The sequence below is a fragment of the Lagopus leucura genome, unplaced genomic scaffold, assembly GCF_019238085.1.
Source record: "Lagopus leucura isolate 7727_CA_CO unplaced genomic scaffold, USGS_WTPT01 Super-Scaffold_1, whole genome shotgun sequence".
Taxonomy (NCBI): domain Eukaryota; kingdom Metazoa; phylum Chordata; class Aves; order Galliformes; family Phasianidae; genus Lagopus; species Lagopus leucura.
Window position 1 is genome coordinate 2,559,930 of NW_024962250.1, and position 24,208 is coordinate 2,584,137.

At 44.1% G+C, this 24,208-nt stretch overlaps 1 protein-coding gene across 1 annotated transcript; it reads right to left on the reverse strand.

Moving 5' to 3' along the window:
- Positions 1–1,484: 1,484 nt before the first annotated feature.
- On the reverse strand, positions 1,485–19,359 carry TRAF6 (TNF receptor associated factor 6). Its single transcript, XM_042868587.1, has 7 exons — positions 19,293–19,359; positions 12,877–13,202; positions 7,502–7,652; positions 6,916–7,074; positions 6,367–6,438; positions 5,044–5,121; positions 1,485–3,107 (listed from the first exon to the last, which is right to left on the reverse strand). The coding sequence occupies exons 2-7, from the start codon at positions 13,170–13,172 to the stop codon at positions 2,226–2,228; spliced, it is 1,638 nt and encodes a 545-aa protein (XP_042724521.1). The 5' UTR covers positions 13,173–13,202; positions 19,293–19,359; the 3' UTR covers positions 1,485–2,225.
- Between the last annotated feature and the right edge of the window lie 4,849 nt (positions 19,360–24,208).

Here is a 24,208-nt window from a genome sequence, read left to right on the forward strand (position 1 = left end):
TAACATCACCAGGGTTGAGTAGGGAACCGAGAGCTGCTTCTTGCTATAAATGAGCAGTCCTTCTTCTGCCTTTCTCCCCTGACCCACCCAGAAAAAGGAGAATGGTAATGTTTGAGTATGTTGAAAAAAGATGGCTAACTAACAGCCTGAGAAGGACTGCAGAACTGCTGTGCAGTGCAAAGAACTGCCTTCTGGCTATCGCAGATCTGAGTACTGTTACACGTATTAAAAGCTTTCCAGTGAGAATGGCTGAGTTACCAACACTGCTTTAACTGGAGGCACAGTGGAACAATCCAGTTAATGGGACGAGACTGCACAGTACAAAATTGACTTAAGAGGTTTAAAAAGACAGATGTAAAGCAAGGATCTTTTCCTGTTATTGAGTAATATAAGCTCACTAGCCCCCCAAACACACCAAATACACTAATAAGTCACTTGTGACTGTCACAATTAGCCAGAAGTTCAGTATTCAGTAGCAACAACGCTTAATCTCTCTGCAGTTACCAGGCTCTATCTGCAAAATAAATTGGTTCATTGCATCCAGCTGAACAAACCAGTAAAGGTAGAGGCCTGCAACTTCTAAGCTCCTACAAGTACATGGAGAAATCTCCCATATCAATGTACTGTAGTACTTGTTCCTTAGTCTTGTGCATATTAAGTATGTGCACTTAAATACATTTTCCCACTGATGATCCCCATGAGGGTGTTTTGAAGGGACTGCTTATTTGGGCTGCTTTTCAGTTTCTTCTAAGTTGCAGCATCCCAAATCCTCACACGGTTTCACTGGTTTGCAGAAATAATGGAAAAGAGATGCTCCTGCAGGGCTTACTTTACTCTGCCTTAGGCTGCACACTTCAGTTCAGGAGCGAACAAGACTTCTCTTCGCTATTTTTGAAGGAAAAGATCCATGCTTTATCAGTACTATGGTAAATCGTTAGCACCAGTGAACTTATCTACTCTGCTTTGACTGGTCAAAACTAGTATTTATATGGAATAAGTAGAGAAAACAACAACACATGCAACATGAGGAAGCTCATGAATCCTTGAACTAGTGAACTTAGTGTTTGGTTAAAGAGCTGTTAAGGAAGGCAGGCTTTTTTCCTGAGAACAAACAGGACTGCAATTTTTCCCTCACACTAATTAGCAGGCTTTTCTTTCCTCCTGAAGTGTTAAGGAGGCCCTAGGTCCTATTGTCTAATGGGACAGGAAATGGCCACAACAGCTGTACGCTGACACTGCCAGCTGTCCACTGAGTATTAAGAGGAGATTAATATAGCTCCTATCACCCAGAACATCAAGGGAAGGGATGACTCAGATGCAGATTTCCAAGTTCAACACTGCTTCAAATTTAGGTTTCAACAATAAAATTCTGCAACCCTGTCTAGTTACTGTACACCTTTGCTCATGTCTCTACCCACCGCCCAAAAACACCTTTCAGTCTAATGCTACACTTACCTCTAGTAACAGCAATTGAGATTCTGGGCCTGGAACACACACCACGCGCACTTGCATACAAAAGTTAGGGTCAAAATAAAGAGCAGTGGGGAGCAGCACTTTCGGACCATCTTAGAAATATTTCTAAGAGCTTGGCTCCTTTAACCTTCCTCACAACACTACCACCTACCTTTCAGAAATTCTACTATCAACTTGATATTGACACACAGTTTCTTACTGCAGCAAAGAAGGGTCGAAGCATCTCGCTTTAAGTTGTGTCAGCAAAGCTTTAACCTGACTTCAGATATCAAGAGAAGCATAGTCAATTAAAAATTCTAGGTAAGTCAACATAGAAACCATCTCACCCAAGGCAAAGCTCTCCCAAGCTCCATGAAAAAAAGCCTAACCCTCATTTTTATTAATTTACCTACCTATGATTTCCCTGCTGCAGCACCTACTCCAAGGCACTGAGCTGCAAAGATTTATAGGTCTTTTCTGATATGACTTACTTGCACTTCGCCAAACAGAAATGTGTAGGTACTTCAGTAAGTTTTTCTTGTAGGCAGTTAAATTTTGATTAACCACACTTTCAGTTAGCTTGCTACAGAAGTAGCTTACAACTTAATAGAGAACAATTGCTAGTATTCAGACACAACCTCACAGAGCTGTTCAAGTGAAGATCAACCGTGGCAGCATTTACGATCTTATTCAGCCTATATGGATAGTGGAGCATGCATGTATCTGTGGTGGAAAAGTACGACCAGGCCTCCATCCCTCTAGTTAAGACTTGGTTACGCAGCTCCATCAGTACTGCGAGCTTGAAATCCTTCCCTGCGAAGGCTGTTTAAATCTAGACGTGTTAGAACTTCACAGCGCACCAGAAGGGTATCATCCTTTACAAAGGTTCTTTGCTTCAAAGTTTGCAGGTGCATGAAAGTCACATAACCAAAACCTTTTGGATTGCGATGAATCGTTGGTCTCTGGAAGGCGAGTAACTCTGGCTTGGCTTCCATTACTTCTTCATGATTCTGCCTCTCAGGGCCTTCCGATTGATCCAAAATAGAAAGTCGTATAGTGCCTTGGAAAGGCCAAGGCAGATGGCTGTCATATTCCCCTTGCATCGTGTGGACAAACAGCGATATAAAATTAGCACACCGCTGAGCATTTGGTAACTGGATATGCAGGCGCAAACACAGCTTGTAGCCAGGTTTTCCAGTATAGAAGCCAGGACTGTGCATCACAACAGGCCTCTCTTCTTCCTGGGCTTTCTGAAGTCCACTGAAGTTCTCGATCTTCCAGATGTAAATACCATTACATTGTTGTGCCTCCATTTCAGTAATCTTTCCCTCCAAATTTCGGATGGTACGTTTGAGTTCTGCCATGTGAGTGTTCTGCGTCTCCATCTTTGCAATGAGTTCTCTGATTTGGTGATCCTGTCTCACTAGACGACCTTCCAATTGCTGAATAGTTTCTTTAAAGTTTTCAACTTCTGGATTACAATTATATGGCGCATGTGACACATGGGAGAAGAGGGCAGGCTCAAACTGTAGGCCGTTGATAAAGGGTACAGGGTTTGTAGCAGTAACACTGATATTTTGAATGCTCTGAGCCATCATTCTCATGTGAACCTGAGTGAATTCCTGCATGTGTCGTGCCAGTTCGTTCCTCTGCATCTAGGATTTAAGAAACGTAGCGTTAAGAATCCATCACATCCTAAATGTGGTTCTAAAGTACAAATACATAGAAATCAAACAAGTCCTGTTATGTGAGAAAAACCAGAATGCAAGTCAAAGACAAACAATGTGACAAAGCTGTAAAGGTGATGTGAATACCAATGAAGGGCTTTAAATTCAAAAATCAGATATGATAAATGTGAAAATGCCAGTGGACAAGAGCTGTTTGACAAAATATACACCTGGTGAAAAAGCATCGGCAACAAGTAAGTATTTATGTGCTAAATCAGCATTGCATTTCCTCTGTAGACTTGCAGAAATGGCTCTCCGGTACCAGAAGATAAAGACCTACGAGAACTGATGGCATGAGGATAAGAAAGTTGATTTCCAGAGTTATAGCACAACAAGAAATAAGAATATCCAGCCAACAGAGTTTTATGGTTTTTATTATTGGTATTCCACATCATAATGCCATGTAGTGCACTGGGAGTTAAAGAGTTAATGCTCCAGTTCTGTGGATCATGGATCACTCCTGGTACCTGGTTCTCAGAAGAGAAGAAAACTACATACTACATCCCCCGGAGGTCTTTGTGCTGTTCTGTTTCTGTTTCCTGTTCAGAAGATAGGACTGTTGGCATATCACAAGATGACCCGTTTTTGCCTTCTGCTCAGCCTGGCTAGACATCTCACCTCAACATTAGAGTCTTCAGACATTCTCATTTTATTTATTAGCTTCAATTCTAATTATATTGTATTATACTATGTTACCTTGCATTCCAATATCTTATTTAGTAAATTAGTTTGTTTCTCCTCAGATTGTTGCTGCTGTTTTGTTTCTAGGCCCATCTCCCTACCCTTGGCCCTTTTCCTTTTTTTTTTTTTTTTTTTTTTTTTTTTTTTTTTTTTTTTTTACGGCCAGCAGGAACAGGGAGGTGATTGTCCCTCTGTACTCTGCCCTCATGAGGCCCCATCTGGAGTACTACCTCATGCTCTGGTGCCCCCAATACAAGACAGACAGGGAACTGTTGGGGAGGGTCCAGAGAAGACCCATAAAGATGATGAGAGGGCTGGAGCACCTCTTCTCTGAAGACAGGCTGAAGGAGCTGGGCTTGTTCAGTCTGGAGCAGAAAGGCTGCAGGGTGACCTCACTGCAGCCCTCCAGTACCTAAACCTAAAGGCAGCCTACAAACAAGAGAGGAGTCAACTCTTTCAAAGAGTAAATAACGGCAGGACAAGGGGAAACGGTTTTAAGTTGAAGGAGGGAGGATTTAAGTCAGATGTCAGGAGGAAGTTCTTTACTATGAGAGCAGTGAGGTGCTGGAACAGGCTGCCCAGAGAGGTTGTGGATGCCCTGCCCATGGAGGTATTGAGGGCCAGGTTGGATGGGGCCCTGGGCAGCCTGGTCTAGTATTAAATCTGAAGTTTGGCAGCCCTGCCAATTGGCTGGGTGTTGGAGATTCATGATCCTTGAGGTCCCTTCCAACTGAAGTCTTTCTATGACTCCCCTTTTCCAGGGCATGAGTCTGTGGGTCCCCACACCCTGCTAGTCACAGAACCAGTCCATAAACCACTGACACCAGATTAAGTAGCTTTGGAATTCAATCATATTTAAAGCATTCTCAAGTCATCTTTACCAAACCTAAAAAGTTATAACTGTATTTGGTCAGAACTTTGTAAGAAATGTTAGAAGTTACTTCCTTGGTATAAAGTTGAGATTGCACTCATGGAATAATATACGTCCATCAGGTACACATTCAAGTTCTCTAACTTAGGACTTTTGAAAAGCACTGGATCAACATGCCACGTTTTGGAATTAGAATGCCTCCAAATGACCAACTCCACCAATCACTGAAGATTTGGGTTGGTAGATGAGACAGTAGGAACAGACAAAAAGCCATGCAAAACATCTGCAGCTCACGCTTCTGACAAGGCTTACCTTTTCAGGACACCCAAAGGCACTGTAAAAGCACGGTACCGGGGCAGTAGGACAATCATTATCGTAATGGTTGGGCATCTAAAACAAATCAGATTTGAAATGAGTTCTCCCCATTAAGAGTATTCTCTTTATAACATCATCACAGTCCAGCTTGCCCTATTTCAGTATATGTACCTGAAGTAAAAATCAGTTTATTTTTGTGTCATTCTTTTGAGAAACAGGGAAACTTTAAACAATAGTGTGCAGCTAATGATAAAAATTTAACATCTTCCTTACACGTACTTCACTCACTGCTTCATTGATGTAGTATCTAGATTATGCATCAGAAAGCATTAGAGTTCCTCTCTTGTGCGTGAGCCTTTTGTTTCTAGCCTATACTCGAGCTAGATCACAGTCTACTTCTTTCTCTTCCGAAGCACTATTTACACGTACTTAGAAATAGTTGTGTCGCTCTTCCTTATTATCTTCTCAATAAGACCACATTACTTCAATCTTTCTTACAGTCCATATTTTACAGACCCAATTATGTCATCACTCCAAATTCTCCCTGTCCATCTTCACCCCAAAAGCCAGACAGCTTCAGCTGAGGCCTTGCCAGCCCTAACCAGAACTAAGGATAATTTCAGGTTTCTCAGGCAAAAGACTTGTTTATAAGCCCAGTATAGGTCATTTACTAATCTGTTTTCTCATTCTCTGTTAAATAACAAACTGCAAAACTATATAACCTGAAGTTATGTTTGCTTCTTTGCAGCGTTTAAATCAGTATTACACCTGCAGTGGATGCAACTTCTTCAGAGAGATGAGGAGAGATTTAACAGCTAGGAGAGAAACCATTTCTTCAGATTTAATTTGAGATTGTGAAAAATACAAAAGCTGTTCTGTAAAGAAATGGCTGCAGCTCAGCTATCTTAAGGACAAACATGCTTGTATTTACTTTTATATGTTTGCTTACACTCTGCAGAGAACTCCTGCATTTCCTTCAAGCAGAGGTAGCCTTGGGGAGTAAGCTCATCCTCCTCAGGAGAGATCTATTTCATTAAGTGTGCATGAAACCCTTCGATCACATAACCATGCTGGCACAGCTGCCCATGGAAACAGCAGCTGCCCCATCCCTGGCTGTGTTCGAGGCCTGGCTGCATGGAGCCCTGGGCAGCCTGACTGAGTGCTTGATGCAGTGGTTGGCAAGTCTGCCCAGGGCAGAGTGCTGGAACTAGATCATCATGGAGGTCCTAGAAATCCAAGCCATTCTATGATTAAAGCAGCATTGTAAGTACAAAACATAAGGCCCAGATTAAGCACACACAAAAAAAGGCAGTTTCTTACCTGCTGCCTGATGAGCATTGTGTTGCAATATTCACAGAATACATTGGCAAGAGGGCAGGTTTGGTCATGAAGCTGTTAACAAACAGCGATAGAGGAAAACAAATTAATAACATTATGCAATTCCTAAGAATGCTAATCACTTCTGATGAGATATTTTAAAGCTGAATGCAACTGTGAAATAAAGTTTAAAAAGAAGAGCTAGGAGAAGAACTCTGAAGTGATCCTATTCTCATGCAGGTATCCCCAGAAGATGCACTTCTTGATCCTTTCTGCCAGGCATACAAACTGTAAGTGTGGGATGTTGCTTTGTATATTACTTTGCCAGTAGGTACTGCCCCCTCTGATGCTAAGGCCAAAAAGCAACCACTGTGAGACACATCTTTTCACACCACAGGGTTCCCAGATAAGTGCCCTGGTGTTCAGAGCTTCTACCCTGTGCAGTTCAAACAGCTCTTCCATACGAAGGCTTGCTTTCTTTCTACAAGACCATGATGTCACATTCATGAGCAAACCCATATGAATGGAGGCTGAAAGACTCCTGCCAAGTACCTCCTTATCTTCATAAGCCATAGATGTGGCACAGTTTGGACAGCACACTTGTCGCCGGGGACACTCCTGTGTCATGTGCTCTTTCAGGTGGTTCTTCTGAAAGGCTCCTTGGCACTGCGGACATTCCACAGCCGTGAAATCACAATGCAACTGGTGCTCCTGAACAAAGACAAAAGAGATTTGATACCGAAAACAAGTGCTAATTTACTGCTTGCTTTTCAGATAAGGCACAGCACAGGAGGAACAAGCAATAACCCTTCCTTCTTTCCTTCCAAGAAAACCCTTATTTACACTTACACTGACTTCACTAATGGCATGTCGATGTTCTATGGCCAAGATCAGGACTTCACAGAATGACCTCAAGAAGTGAGCTGCATTACTACAGTGTCACATCCTCCAGGGTTTTTTGTTTTTTTTTTTTTTTGAGAACCACCTAATTACAACTATGTGCTCCTCAGAACAAAACCAAAAAAACAGCTGTAGGCTTGAATGAATGGAATCTGTATGAACAGGTATGGCCCCTTAAGTCTGAATTTTTCCTCATCCGTAAAAAACAAGGTTCCGTATTGTCAGATCTCATTCTCACCTCTAAATGTCTCAGCTCCATCTTCATGCAGCAGCCCTTGTTGGGACACTTAACTGTTAATGAAAGGATTTCCCGTTTTGCAAAGTTGTCTGGAAAAAGTTGATTTTCAAGTAGAATTTCATTGTCTACTGGACATTTGTGACCCGCATCTCTACGATGACAGAAAGACAGAAAAAAAGATTTTGAGTTTCTTTTGCCCTTAATTTAAAATATTTTTACACTACCAAGACATTAGCAGCCAGGTAATGACACATGAATAAAGTACTGGAAAACAAAGGCATTTATGTGACAATTACCAGAAAGGATGCAATGTCAGAAAAACTGACAGCATAAAGTTTCATCCGAGGTAGTACTATTGAGATCGCAGAGCTGTTCTAACTCTGTAGCTTTTAATTGCCCAAATGACATGATAGATACCCTGGAAATAAGCTTGTGGAGGATGTAGAGAACACAAGAACTTATGGCCTTGTTTCTATAAGGACTTCACACAGCTGAAACACAAAAGAATATTTCACATACTCTTCCAAAACAGTCCTTTAAAGATTCTTAGGCATTTCTCCCTCCTTTCTCACTTTATGAGCAGCCAAGGAGACCATTCCTGAGACAGAAAGCAATCTTTTCTGGATTAACTTATTTCACAGAACTTTCTGAAGAGCTATTTCTCTGGGTTTTTTTTGTACAATCACTTCTTAAGTTGGTCATCCTTCAATTTATGTATTCATACAGCAACATGGGTAAAGAACTCCTGACACAGAATTTACTAAGAACTACGAAAATAGTGCTGGATTTGGAATTGGTTATTGTACCTGAAGCCATCACAACCAGACAGTCATTGCTAACTGGTGGAACTCTGGAGTCCAACGGTGGAGCATTGGTGCATGCAACTTGCATAAGGAAACTCACAACTTGTTAACACTTCACAAGGCTCTGTCTGCTTGCATGGAGCTGCATTTGGGGAGGGTCAGGTTGGGTATTAGCAAAAGGTTTTTCACCAGAGGGCAATCAGGCACTGGAACAGGCTCCCCGAGGCTGCGGTCACAGCCCCAAGCTGCCACAGTTCAAGGAGTGTTTGGACGACACAGGGTTTGTATTATGGGTGGTCCTGTGCAAAGCCAGGAGTTGGACTCAGCGACCATTGTGAGACCCTTCCAGCTTGGGATATTTTGTGATTTTATCTTTTTCCTCAACTGGAAATAGCAATAATGTGGAAAAACCCATGGGGTGGGAAAAATGTAAGAGCACGCTTGCTGTGCAAAGATCAAAGGCCATTCCTTATTGCTGCTTGCAAGTGTGAGGGGGAAGCAGAACCCAGTGTGCTGTGGAGGACAGGAGGGAATTTGTGGTCTTTGCTGGAAAAGGAAATAATTGGTCAGCACTCCATCAGTAATGCTGCCAGAGGAAGTGGGGGTAACAATCAGAGTTTAGAAAATGACAATGAACTTCCTTTCCTAGGTTTGGCTTACAAGAGTTGCTCACAACAAGTCTGACAGTCATGATTGTAAGCAAACGGAAAAAAGACGACACCTAGCAAGCCACTTCATTTCACAGCTCCCTGAGCAACGTGCTGATCTTTATCACAAACCAAAAGTGTTCCCCCAGATTACACACGATCTACAGGCAGTCACTTCTTGACAGGTACACCTTGGTCACAAATACCTCTCACTTAATGCAGTGCAGTGGTGGCTTGGTAGGCCTGCCAGTAAGGCAGCAGCTTGACTTCTACACACAAAGATAAGAACATATTCATTATATATAACGATTACCAGATCTCCTGCTTAAATAACAAGCAGTTTAAGAGCAATAACGAATGGCATTTCCTATGAAAAGGCAGAAATAACTTATTTTGAAGAAATATCTGCTTTGTGATTAACAACTAATAGGTTTAGCTTAGAAACAAAACAGTCTGCATATGCTTTAATTGGAGGCACGTGAGTCATTTAATGAACTGCTAGCACCCAAAGCTTTCACTGCTGCTCCTTCTCAACTCATAATTCAGTGATCTGATAAAGAAGCTTCTGAAATTCGGTGAGCCCCACTACAAGTGTTGCTTTGGCATAAGACAAAGGAGGAGACTAGCATGAAGTTTAATTAGCTATTGCATCTGAACTCAGTTTTCCTAAAATGTCTCATCAACTACTTTGTAGGCAGCAATATCTGTAAACTATTATTTGTAGTTACTAAAGCAGATAAGCTTCTTCACTATCGTGACTCTCGCTGCTTTAAGGCACTTCAGACTGCCGAGGTTCGTTGGGAAGCAAACACTGTGATCAAATCCATATGGTGTAACCATGCCCTACCCATTACAGGATCTAAAACTTCAGTGCTTAAAAGCTTCCCCCTCCCCCCCTTATTCTTTTGATAAAAATCTTTCTAGCTGCAGGTAGTTTCTTCAGCATGGGCAACTATAACTGTTGTCTATGTCACAAGAAGCATCTCAACAACTTCCTGTCCAACAACCATCCATCCACCTTGTATCACTTAATCCTCAGTGCTCACTCAGGCTCTACAGAAGGCAAGATGGGATGAAATAGAAGCATTTCTCCAAATAAACCAAATAAATGATAAATAAACGATAAATGATCACTTAATAGGAAAAAAATAGCACTTAGTGTAAAAATCACTTTCCATTCCCCTTTTAGTTCTGTACAAACTTCACAATGACATTCATTAATATTGTACTGTAGACACTACAAACTCCAGATCAGTGTTGGACCGTGGGTACAATGACAGTCCAAATCAACAGCTCAATCCACACATCCTAATTCAGCAACTCAGAATGGTCTGGCACTTCAAGATCCCAGCTCTGCTTTCACAAGTGCTTGCTGAATCTCAAAGATGGATGCTGGTGGGGAATGAGGGAAAATAGTCACTGTTATTGAAACATCTGAAATACCACAGTGATGATCTACAGTCTCCAAGACAAGGAATACTTGCCACCCTTGTTCAGCATTCACTGTAATTGCCAATAGTAATTCCAGAAATTGAGTTCAAAGGGGAAAAAGAGGATATAAAAAGGAAGAACTCCTAGTTATTATTTATAGATTCAAACCTTTGAGCAGAACAAATACTCTGTTAATTAACAGAAGAGAAACCATTTTCCAAGCCTGAGATTTAAGAAAGGAGTTTCTCTACCTTAACGAGATGCTCTGTTCTGAACAAGCTTACTGCAGTTCCTCACTAAACAATGGTAAATTCTACCAATGACCATCTACATAGCTCTGCAACAGGAAGATTAGGAAACAAGATCACTACAAAAGATCCGAAAGACTGGAAGAAGAGACCCATTTTGATTATCTTTGAAATGACTGGTGAATAAAGATTTCTGACACTCAGTACTGACTAATGTACTTTCAGGGCTTGTAGGCATCATCCTCCCATTCAAAGGCTTACAGATTCCTTATCTTTTCATTCTTTCAGCAATTCCCAAGTTAAAGAAGAACATAAAAACTACTGCTGCAAAGCAAACAAACATCAGAAAGCACAGAGAAAGCAAATAAGGAATTCCACGATGTAGTGGCTTTAATTACTATGGAAGTCTAATTTGATGCTTACAAGCACACATGGATTTATGCATTACAGCCACTTGAAATAATTCACGTTGGAACATGTGAAGTAAAGGCCAGAAATTGAAGCCACCTGCTTACGCACAGGAAACTGGATACCTACAGTAAAGCTGACAGGTTTAGTTTCATTTTTGCTTTCTTCCATGCTCTTGGCTGACATGAATGACATTAAGTAATGCAGTTGGGTAAGATCTGACTTATTTTTTCCTTTCTCCAGAAGTAGGAAATGAGGCAAGAGACCAAGGGAGCAAGGTGACTTCATGGCAAGGTTATGAGAGAACTGAGCATCTCTGAGCCTCCTTTGCAGTACACATGGGGGAGTCACTTTTCATGTGTGAACAACTTCAATACTCTGCATTTTTTTTTTGAATAATGAACCTGCACATCCTTTTCTCAGAAATGCTGATGAAATTAATGTTAAAAAGCTGAGCTGCAAAGTTTCGTGCTCTCTAGAGAATAACCCGCTCTTCTGCCATCATAAGTAGGGAATGCAAAATTAGGTTCATTTTTTACTGAGCTCCAACACCTTCCTCTTCCATCTAGAAGGGATGTTGTGAGGAAATACATTAGTATCAGCCAATGCTGAAACGACAGAGAAGCCCACAGAATAATGCCTTCAGAGAACACTGCTGCTGGCACGCTATTAATTTAGTGAGCTAAAAATGATGAGCTATGGATAAAGAAAATAGAACTAGGGATAAATGTATGGAAAGCTAAACAAGAAAGTATTGTCTATTTTACAAGCTAAAAACAACTGCATGAGGAAAATAAAATGCATTTTAAAGTAACATAGAAGACCGTCTGATTTTATGCACAAAGGCACGTAAAGGGATTTGGGAAATTAACCAACTCCATATGTGGGTCACACAATTAAGACTCCTACTAAAGCACCTTGACATTTGAGCTAAGGGAGAGATCCATAAGTAACAAGTCTGGCTTAGGTCCAGAATCAAAAATATAGTAATATCTAACTTTTTATCAATGAGGTTTAATACTCAGAGGCATAGGTAGGACAGTGATGACTGTACTCCATATCAGAGGGAAGTACAGTCTACCAATCAGCATGCTCTCTGCCTTCTCTTCCCTTTTCAAGCATCCACTGTTACAAGTTCAGCGTATTCTTGCCTCTATTTTTTTTTTTCCCCCCCACCCCTCCATACAGCAGTTTCTTCCCTCAACTCTTTGTTCCAGACTATTTCCTCATTACATTCTCCAGCCCAACAAGGAAGCAGATTGCAAGGGGAGAACTGAAAGCACAAATTGCCACATCTGTGCCAAGTAACCATGCTGCCAGTAGCTGCTTGTAGTTACCTAAACACTCACAGGGAGAGTACCTAAAAGGGAGCCTACAAATAGGAGGAGAATCAACTCTTTGAAAGGGTAGATAACAGCGGGACAAGGCAAAATGGTTTTAAGTTGAGGGAGGGAGGATTTAGGTTGGATGTGGGGGGGGAAGTTCTTTACTATGCGAGTGGTGAGGTGCTGGAACAGGCTGCCCAGAGAGGCTGTGGATGCCCTGTCCCTGGAGGTGTTCAAGGCCAGACTGGATGGGGCCCTGGGCAGCCTGGTCTGGTATTAAATGGGGAGGTTGGTGGTCCTGCACACGGCAGGAGGGTTGAAGATTCACGATCCTTGAGGTCCCTTCCAACCCTGGCCGTTCTGTGATTCTGTGAGAAGACAAGGTTTACAACCCTGGGTTGAAGAGGGGACCTGGTAGCTGTAGGCAAATCCTCCAAATAAATTGCTATTTTTATCTAACGTTTACTCCGTCAAGTGACTTCTTAAGAATGATTTCCATAGGTTTGCCTTTACCTTATTGATTTGACAATGCAGCCTTTGCAGAAACGGTGCCCACACGGCGTCTGCACTGCTTCCCGAAGGGCCATCAGGCAGATCGGACACTCATATTTGCTTTCCAAGGGCGGATCGAACTCCACGTCGTATCCCTGCGTCTCCTCCGTGAAGGAGCTGGGCGGGTTGCCGGTCCCACTGCCAACACTCACGCTGTCTTCTTTCGCTCCCCCGCTGCAGGCGCTGGCCATGGCCGCACAGCAGCCGCCATCCATGTCTCGGGCCCCACAGCTGCTGTCACTGTGTAGCAAGCTCATAGCAGCTGGTCGAGTGCCGCACAGAATGCCCTGCAAGGTGACAAAAAGATGTGTTAATTTAAAATACTCCAAGATCTCCCCTTCCAGTCATGAAAAGATTTGAGCGGTGGCCACAAGCACTGGAGCAGTGCTACAGACTTGGTTCTCCACACAACCACTTTTATCCCAGTTTCTCCACGATGTATCTTTTTATACTTATCTTGTAATGCATAAGAAAGAGCACAGCATCCTGTCACTTCAAAAACTGACACATACACACCTCCCTGCAATGTCGTTCATCTGCCTACTTGATTTCTGTAAACACTGTCTCTCCTTGCTGCACCTACTGAGAAAAGCCTCTATCCCTATGGCCCTATTTTCTTTTAAAGCATTCAAAGAATTTCCACAAAAAGCACTGTAATGGAATGTGGCAATATCTCAGCTCCGTATTTTCTTTGCACTGTCAGATGTTATTTAATATTTTCTGTATACAGATTTGCAGTATAGGTTTCAACTCAGTTTAGGTACATCGCCACAGATAAAAGGTAGGTCTGGGCAGCCACACCAAGCAGAGGATGTGCTGCAAACGAAATGCAAATGCACGGCATCGCTGATAGCACTTCAGAACTGTCAGTAGGACTTGAAATTGAGTAAGAAGCTGCACAGAAGATAAGGCTAATAGTTCTGCAGCTCAGAATGTTATTTACCAGCTAGCAGTGCTCAAACAGGTTTCATGCTCTCCCATCCCTCTTCCGGTACAGGTGGGAGGGAGGACAAGTGACAACGCTGTAAGAACATCAGATAAAAAATCACATTTCCCTGAGGAGGAGTGCATGGCATAGCAAGGCCTGTTTTTTAAACAACATTCCCCTCCTGCGTTCACTGCAAGACTATCACTTCATCTGCAGCATATTCAGGATGGCAACTTAAGGATGAGCCCAGAGCTGGGCTGCAAGGACTGGTGGCGTGCATCACTGCTACTGCATCCAGGGGCGGTGAGGATGCAGAGTGAGGGTTAACCCAACTACGAGCTCAGGGCACGGAACTTCTTGCCTTTAGCAGAATTGGAGCATCACAAGCCATTTAAACAGTGTTCACAGATAAGGGGAGGATGACACATAGATTGTTTTGTTTGAGCGCTTACTACGCAACACCTGAAGACTCTAACAAAAATGCTGATCACAAGGAGCCTCAGCTAGAAACCTGTGAACACATATTATTACAGACATGCTTTAGGCCACCTGTGTGATAGCCTCAACTATTTCAGTACTACCTGTGTTAACAGTATACGAGCTATTTTTCCTCCATTTAATCAAATGGAAAGAAAATGAAGGTACATCTACCAAAAAAACAAAGAAAGCCAGCAGTCCAACAGGCAAAATTACCATATAAAGGTTAGAGTTCAAATCAAAATGTAACTTCTTTTGTTGTGCAATACTTTCCATTTCATTGAAGCACGCAGAGGTGCAAGCAGCATCTAAAAGCAGTGCTCCAGAACTGCATTATGGTACAGAGTCTCAAAGCAGCACCCGGGACAGGACTGAAGCAGCCAGACTGCTTACTTCATGCAGAAGCCATCCCACAGCACAGCTGCCTGGAGCTGCATCCAAGGGGTAAAGTTCACTCCTCTACTCCTTTTCTCTGTCCTCATGTGTTATCCTTACACATTATCTAACAGAGCAGGCTTCATAACAGCACTCCTAAATACAGCAGAAATATAAGCTAAACACCAAATGATTTTTGGGCAGTTGATTGAGACACAGTCCAGGAATTAGTAGTTTAGCTCCACAGAATGGAAACAGAAGAATCACTGCTTTGAAAGATGGTCTGTCAAAAGCTTTTTCAGACTGTTGTCTGTAGTTCTCTTTTCCCTGGAGGAAGAAATGCTGCTGTTGCTGTCAACAACTTTGTATTTAACTGCTGTGGCAGAGAATGATGAGCCCACGTTTCATGAAAAATGGCACAGGAATTAAGCTGGGCCAAAGGAGTGTGAAGGTGGGTATGCAAGATTAGAATCCACTGGCCAGTATGGGAGTGGAAAAACTCACATAATTCCATACCACAGGGGGATGTTTAGCGAGATAAAGGGAAAAGGAACACACATGCCTTCAGCAACATCACAAAGGAATTCAGGAAGTCGTGAGGAGGAAAATGTCACAGCTTCATCCAAATTCAGTTGTCATGTTAATTGCACAGTGAGCTGCTCTTCCCTTCAGAGGCTTCCAGAAGGAAACACACCGTTTGAAATACTGTTCTTATAAGAAAGATAACATCACCTTACTCAGAATCTCAACAGCTGTAGATTTAAGTGCTGTGCAAGTGGTGTTTTTCGCTTGTCTGTTTCTACAGTCAGAGCAGGTATGTACATTGAGTCTATGGAAACAGAAATCCTACACCAGAGTCATTCTAGTGCATGAGTCAGTGCAACCAGCCAACATCCCAGCCTCACAAAAATCCCCCTGTTCAGTGATACACTGCACTCCCACATGGAGATTTCTGTCTGTATATGACCAAAGGGTGAGCAAAGAAGAAGCGCGAGTCTCATTATCGGCTTGTGTCCAAATTTCCCTATCTGTAAAGAGGAGGAAATTTAAATAGGGTGATTAAGAGTCAGATCTTGAGTTTTGCTCATGTTTTTTGTGAAATGTGTAATAGGATTCCTCCTTCTACTCCGCTCATTTCACTTCACCTGGGAGGAAATTTTGCCCTCTCCACGCATTTACAGGCATGGCACACAGGTTTCCTAATCAAAGCCTGCTCAGCCCTCTCTCAGATCAGCACTCGAAGCCTAACTACCTTTTCACAGCTGAAAATAATTCTTTCACAGCCCTTAAGTGCTGTAATATGAATGTCCTGTTACTCGTTGCACATTTTGTCCCGCAGAAGTTTCAAACAAATGTAACTATATACAAAATACTTTTTTTCCTCATCTACACCAAAACCGTTTAAATCCATCCAGCTTTTTGACATCAGTAGCATAACACATTAAGTACTCTGGTAATCAACCAGCTAATCAACCTAACAGCCTTCACTTTGAAGTTAAACCAGAACATCAGAGGGCAATTCCAATCCTGATTAGCATGAAGTTTCTCAGGCAGAGAAAACCCAAGCACTAGGTTTGTCAGTGCAGCTGAAACACCATTCCCCAGTGCTGGGAAGTCCCATCACACTCACTGAGCAGACAGACAGGAGGTTTTAGCTTGCACACAAGGCACCACAAGTCCCTGGGCCACCAGAGGTATTCTTTTTCCTCTATTGCAACAACATTGTGTATTGTTTGACAAAAGACAAGAAGGTGCTTTCCAGGCTAACCAGTAATGCTGTGCTGTCCAATCGTTACTTATGCTGCTGGACTCCAGAACGATCCATCTGTAATGATCCAACTCTCAGACCCAAGGCAAACCAGACACAGGCAGGGCGATGGAGTCCCTACACTGCTTTTCCAACTAAACCATAATGAAACCGCTCTTCAGTGGGCAACCTGTGCCACATTGCTATTTACACTGTTGTGTTACAAAGCAATAAGGTTAATCTGTGATAACACAGTCAAGTCAGAGTGGCAAACTCCTGCAAGCATAGTGCACGTTATGATTCACATAAACATTTTCAAAACAGAACTAGAAGCCTTTCATGCTTTAAATTATTGTGTGCAATAAAGCTCAGCAGTCTGACTTGTGAAGTCCCACAGTACCATGGAGTTCAGCCAGGACTTTTACAGATTTTCTGCTCCAGCAAAGAGCCACAGGATTAATTCAGGTTTCCTAAATCAAAGGCTAAATGGTACATGAGATATCTTCCAACTGCCTGCAAAATTACACTCACTGAGGTAACGAGAGGGAATAAGACTAGGCATTGTACCCTACTTGTCTAAAAAGTGAGATGATACCCATGCATTTGGCAAGCGCAGAGGACCTGCTACATAGGAACTTACGAGTTATGATGCAGAAAGTGTTGAGTATTAATTAGTAAATATTGAAAACAATTTTTGCATGACCTCTCCAAGAGGATTCCTACCAAGCAGCCAGAGAAATCAGTGCAGAGGGCTATTCAGATCCCTTTCCTCACTTGAAGTTGTTAACCTAATGAAACTGCTTTCAGCCCAGCTGGGACAAAGCCAGCAGAGGGCAATGCCTTTAGTGCCACGCAAACAAACCACAGGCAAAACTTTGCTTTTTTCTTCACCTGGCCCATTAAGAACAGTTCTGTACATACAGATGTATGAGTCAAACAGATTTCTGGGTTAGACCTGTGGAGCGACTTTAGCTGATTTGTTTATGAAGCCATACTTGCAGTTCCCAGGCAGATTAATCAATGGTCTGACAACTGATAAGCACTATGCTCAGCAGCATTTGCATTGTTAGGTGTACAACCATCAACACCATGGCTCCAGCCTGGCAAAACATATACAGTTACGCAAACTTATTTTAATTAATAGCTATAAAACACTTTCATTCCAAAGCTATCAAAAAGCAAGTCAAGAAAAAGCAACAGGAGATTCATGCAGAACTCATAACTGTGAAAAACAACTTCTGGTTCCTTCTAAAAACCTGCAAGGGTTCCGCTGAGATGCTGCCATAGCAGGGTCAAAGAAAACACTAGGACAGAAAGCACTTCAAGAAGAGGCAGGAAAAATATGGTTAAGAACAAGCATCATTTCTGCAGTGCCTCCAAACTGTATTTTATTATCATCTACATCTGTTGATGCTTGTTAGCAGTCTGCTTGCAGCTAGCTTTTGCAAAATCATTTGAGACACCAGGAAAATAAGCAGTGAACTGAGCACACATTCTGAAACAGCTCAGGCATTTCCCTTTTCCACTCTGCCTCACGTTCACTTTTCTTTTTGATATGCCTTATACTCAGAATCTTGCACCCCTAGTTCTCCACAGACCAGACTTAAAAACATTTTATGCTTGCTTAGCTAATGTGTGCTGCAGAGAAGCAAAAGTTACCCTTGTTGACATATTAAGGTCATGGAAGTTCAATAAGAAGAAAAAGCATGTTTATCTCAGCCATTTTTTTTCACTCAGTATTCTAGTATTTACTGAGCATGCTTTCTTAAATATAGCATCAAACCTTTAAAACAGAAAGCAGCATTGAAATGCTAAAGCACTACAAACCTCAAACCACCACTTGCACACCCTGCCTGAGCTCTGCAGGCCTCCAGGTGCTTGGAAGAGCTGGAAGGCTATGCCCAGAGCAATACCTGCCAGGAAAGAAGTCACATGCTTGCTTTGATCAGCAGACTTCTGGGACTTCTTTTTTGATAGCAGCAGACTGTGGGGCTGTGTTTTTCTGGCCCCTTCGCCCTTAGGAAGGCAATGCCGTTCACCTGCAGGTGCTAACACAGCTGGTGGCTCATGGTTTCCCTGCCTACAGCAGTACTCGGCCTGCAGAATTCATCAGAGGACAGAGCTACTTCCAGTGAGCCCTAACTGTTAGGTGTAAGGGGTATAATTAGATCACTGTCCTCCCACCTACAAAGGAAATTTCTGTCTCAGCATGAGAAGACCCACACTGACCGCTGTAAACCAGCTTACGCTGATGGAAGTACGACCACAATCGTAACTTCCTACTCGTGCTCGTAAGTTCGCTGTAACCGTGCAGATCTGCCAGTCTCTAAGAGGGAGGCTCTTAGTTTCTGAAACAGCAAAGTTTCCCGCAGGACAGTCTTACAGAGCCTTCCAGCTCCCTGTCACGCCGGGTCCCTCGGCTGAGTGTCCCCGTTTCACAGCCAGACAAACGGCTCCCGCTCCCCCCCATGCCCATAGCAGCCACCACCCACGACACGGCCCTAGTGCGTACCGGCCGGCCCAGCGGCCGGGGCCCAGCACCCTGCCGTCCTGGCACAGGGCTCACTTTCAGTTTCGGCGGAGCTCAGCCCGACGCGCCCCGGCCACGGAGCCGCCCTCCATCAGCACCGCGGCTCCCACTGGCGATGCCCAAGCGACGGAGCGCACTCTCGCCGAGGTCCGGCAAACCCACGCCGCCTCGCACCCCGTCCCGCCGGTCCCGAGCACCGCGCCCCCGCGCTACCGGTGTTCCACGGCGGGATGCGGCCGCGGCACGCGGTTCGCCGCCCTCGTCGGTCCCGGTCCGCCGCGATCTCGGCGCCGCCCTCGCGGCCGCCGACCCCCACTCACCGCCAGCCCCGCGGGCCGCTCCGCTCCTCGCCGGACGCCGCTTCCGCCTTCTCCTCGGGACGAGCCGGGGCGGCGGCCGCCTGGGCCCGAAGCCGCTGCAGCGCCCCCTACCGGCCCGGTGGATCCGCCCGCCTAAGGCCTGCAGTGCTGCCGCCTTCCGCTTCGGCCGCCTGCGGAGGGATAAAAGTACGCCGTAGCGCGGCGATGTGAGACGTAGCAACGCTGATAGGAGAGCAGGTGCAGAAAGCATTGATTGATAGGGCGTGACGTGATTAGGGAAAGCCGTCCCACCTGGAAACAACGCGCTGCAGCCTGGAAGCATCTGAGCTTTTCAGTTAAATCCTCGCGGCGCGCGCGCTGCACAAGCGAAGGGCTCGAGTCCTGCCCGGTGGCAGTAGCCTCTCGGCTACGTGGGGACGTGGCCGGGCTCGCTTAAGGACACAGTGCTACCTGAGGCAGTGGGGATGTTGGCTTTTCCCAGTAGCGTGTGACAGTGGGTGGCTCTAAGGAAGTGAAAAACTAGGACGGCGCGAATGTAAACGCAGCTTCGTTTCCCTAAACCCAGAGAAGGGGAATTTTGCTGTATGCATCTGTGCCTTCCTTGGCAAGCACCCAAGGCTTGCGTGTGCTAACTCAGAGAGCACTTTGTTCTGGGGTCCCAGATCTGCAGTGAAGAACTAGGCCCTGGAACACTCCTGAGCTCCTACCCTTGCCAGCCAAAAGTGCCTGAGTGCCAGATGGTGCGAGCAGGAGGCTGCATCTGGAGAAAATCATGGGTTTGTCTAGTCCAACGGTCTGCCACCAATATTGCCCACTGAACTATAGAATTGTAGATGTTGAAAGGGACCTTTAAACATCATATAGTCCAACTTGCCTGCAGTGAGCAGGGACGCCTACACGAGATCAGGTGCTCACAGCCCCATCCATCCTGACCTTTGGTGTCTCCAAAGATAGGGCTTCCACAACCTCTCTGGGCAATCTGTGCCAGTACCACCCTTACTGTAAAAAATATTTCTCCTATCCAGTGTAAATCTCTCTTCTTTTTGTTTGAAAACATCTCCCCTTGTTCTGTCATAGCAGTCCCTGCTAAGGAGTCTGTCCTCTTCTTCCTTACAGTCTCTCTTTAGATACTGAAAAGCCAATATCGGGTCTTCCTGGAGCCTTCTCTTCTTCAGGCTGAACAGCCCTAGCTCTCTCCACCTATCCTCACAGGGGAGATGTTCCATCTCTTGGATCATTTTTGAGGCCCTCCTCTGCTCATACTCCAACAGGTCTGCATCTCTGCTGTACTCAGGACTCCATGCCAGGGTGCAATACTCCAGGTGAAGCCTTGCCAGCACAGAGTAGAGGGGCAGGATCACCAACTTCGACTGCTGGCCACTCTTCCAAAAGAAGAGTGCAGCCCAGGATATGTTTGCTTTTCTGGGCTGTGAGGGCACGTTGCTGGCTCATGTCCAGCTTGCCATCTGCCAGTGCCTCAAAGACCTTTTCAGGAGGGCTGTGCTCCACTTTCACATCCTCCAGCTTGTTCTGATAGCAGGATTTGCTATGACCCAGGTGCAAGACCTTGCACTTGGCTTTGTTGAACCACATGAGGTTCACCTGGGCCCACTGCTCGAGCCTGTCTCTAAGTGCCACATCTACACATTTTTTGAACATCCTCAGAGATGGTGACTTCCCCACTTCCCTGTTCCAATGACTCACCAGTCTTTCTGAGAAAAAGAAGTCCTAATATCCAACCTAGCCTGCTTCCTACCTCTGTGCAACTTGAGGCCATTCTCTCTCATCCTATTGCTGGGAGAAAAGGCCAATCCCCACCTTATTATAAACTTCTTCCAGGGAGTTGTAAGAAGCAGTAAGACCTCTGGAAGCCCTGAATGCAGCCCTCTGAGTGCCAATTTTGGCCATGAGATTGTTACATTTTTTTGTCAGGTCTTCATCTGGGACTCTGACATACCACAAGAAAGAAGTAGTTATACTAAGAATAATTTAACCAACTTTGTGGGTGGACCCTTTGCTGGACAACTAGCTGAATTTCAGAGGCATCCTTATTCCCAGTGAAGTTGAAAAACTAGATGTTATTTTCATTATCTGTAAAATGAGGAAATGTATAATAGATTTGTAAAATAGATATCCCTCAATGGAGTTTTCTGTGACAAAATCCCACAATTTTTAGTCATATATCAGGTAGTCAGAGCATTGATGTCCAGTTCATTTTGATTAGAAAGGAACACAAGAAACATAGGAGCTTTTATCTCAAATGTGCATGAAATGTCGTCAGTCAGTGCAGTTCCCAAATATTTATGGTTTTTGGCAGACTTGGCCAATAGTCACGTACCCATGACCATAATGCAACATAAAATGGTGCATAAATGCTTTTTCTCCACATGGTGGTGACAGTTGCACAGGGAAAATACTTTCCAGCACTGACTGCACAGCTCAAACCGCCGAGCAATTATGTTCATACACACATAAACCACATTCAAAGCTGTTTCAACTGGAGATCAATTAAAACCTTATTTACCTGAGCATCCCTTCCAGAAAACATTTTTTCAAGGTGATTTTTCCTGAGTATGCTAGAAGTAAAGTGCGGGACTGCTTACATATGCTCACCTGGCTGAGCTGATGATCAGATTGCTCTCATCCAGCGCTGTTCACACAAGACTTCAGTCTCACAGGGAATGGGGCTGGTAGGCAGCTGCCTGGACAAGGTTTTGAATGAGTCCTCCAGCAGAGGGACAGGTTTGCTAGACTGCTTCTCTGAGAGCCCCTGATCCCTCAATGCATATTGTCAGCGAGCTGCATCTGCTGTTTCAAGATAAGGGAGGAAACCAGTATGAGCCTGCAGAGAGTTACTTTGATATCTGGTGTTGCAGCCTGACCTGATACCTTTTTGAAAAGGTCTCTCCAAATGCTAGCGAGGGGACAGTGAAGGCAGGCAGGTTGTGGGGAAATCCTGGCAAGATAGGGAGAGCAGAAATGCTGTGCTTAGGGCTGGGCCATGACACCTTCTCACTGGTGAGCGAACACCAGAGTCAGGACAACCTTACTCTAACCTGCCTTGCCTGGGAGTGACTACTGTGATTTCTGTTCCACCTTGTCCTGACACTCAGGTGCACTTGTTTCTACAGCAGCTCTGAGATTTTGGTCAGAATCTGACCAAGGGTATCAGAGTTTGCAACCAAACTTTGTTTTCTTTGTCATTACGTTACTTGATTTGGCACAAATAATTGCACTTAGTTACTGAGGAGATATTGGCATCTCCTGGGACGTACAGTGTGAAATGAGTGACTGACCCAGGTCTAGCTTCACTTCTCTATGACTTGTCATCTTGCAAGAACAGGAAGGAACTGTTCTACAAGATCAAAGCTGATAATAGGAGGGAATCCTGTAATCATTTTTACCTATAGCAAGTGTTGCTACTGCAAACTCCTACTTCCGGAGTGTGAGCATATGTTCACTTTGGGAAAGCTTGGTGGGTCATTACATTTTGTTGCATAATGTTTTTTGAGGAGACCAAAATCCTTCAAGGTGCTCTTATGTAACAGAATTTGTTTTCTTTTCACTTGGAGTGAGTTTCTGAGACATACGTGCTTTGTCAAAACTGAGCGTGAGCACTGAATTTTACTGCCCACCATCTGTGGACACTTGCCTATGCCTATGTACTATCAACCAGTTACTCAGAATACAGAACTAGTTTTTATATTGTTGATTTGTTCTCTTGTCGAGTACCTTTAGGATACCATCAGGAAGGTAAAATCTCTGAAAGTGAGATAGTGGGATCAGAAGAAAAGACATTGTGTGGTCCCAGACCACAGAGGACTGGCTGCTGTTAACAGAGGAAGCAGGCCTCTGGCCTTCAGTGAAACAGCTTTGGTGTGCGACTGTAGTGTGACCAGACACCAGGTTCTTCTCTCTGATAGCTGACAGTGAAGAAACTAGCTCTGAAGCTAGAAAGAAGAAAGCCAAATGCAGAGCTTTGTCCTAACACTGCAGGTGCTCCTCAGAAAGGCTGCATGCTTATCTCTGAGCCCTAGAGTCTCGCACAAGAAGACCTTGTTTTTATGAATTTTGTGGTTAAGCCTCATAAATTGCCAGGTGCCACCTGGATTTGAAAGTTCTGCATTGTGTTTAGTTGAAGTAACCTGTGGTTAGCACCAAAGTGGTACTGGGAGCTCAGAGGCACAAGGATAAGTGAGATAAACAGCATTGCAGTGTCTTTAAAAAGCAGAGGGGACAAGGAAAGAGCAAGAGCACACGGGAGAGCAAGCAAGCTTGACATGTGGAGCAAACTGAGCAGACATAACAGCAGCTCTGCATACTGACAGGGAGCTAAAGGTAGGCTGGCTGCACTAATGGCAGCAACTCAAATGCTTGTAAGACAACTGAATGTTGATTCATTTTCCTGTTTTAATGCACTAGTCAATTTTTTTCTATATATGCAGTGAGACTGTTCATAAAGCAAGGTCTTCCTTGACATGACTAACAGTACCACAGTTGTGCTTTTCTTCAGAAGTGTATGAAATATTGTGAGCTGGGAAGAAAAGGGATTTCTTTTCCCTTTTCAAGGTAAAAAGAGGTGATACTGAATACAGCTGTCAGAGTTGATTAAATAACCGTGGCTGGGGTTCACGGCTGGGGTTCACTCTGTAAGAATCTGAGTGGGATAAACAGTGAGGAGGATTGTTCATTGTGACCCACAACTAGAATAACAGACCAAAGGCAAATCTAGCATGAAATGTTCCTAGCACTGGGGATATTTCTACCTCTCCCAGCAGAGCCGCTTCAAACTCCACTGCCTGGCATCCAGGCCATTTAAAGTGTCTGATGAGTAGCCTGTTGGCTGCTACTATCTCCTGAAGGAGGCTAAGGTCGGGTGACCTAAGAGGGCTCTTTATCATTCATTTCTTCAAGGG

Bases quoted from the DNA above. Each gene is read 5' to 3' on its own strand.
- TRAF6 (XM_042868587.1), bottom strand. From the start codon at position 13,172: ATGAGCTTGCTACACAGTGACAGCAGCTGTGGGGCCCGAGACATGGAT. The intron at 7,653-12,876 runs GTAAAGGCAAAC...CTGTCATCGTAG, and splicing joins TGCATTGTCAAATCAATAAG to AGATGCGGGTCACAAATGTC. The intron at 5,122-6,366 runs GTAAGAAACTGC...GATTTGTTTTAG, and splicing joins CAATGCTCATCAGGCAGCAG to ATGCCCAACCATTACGATAA.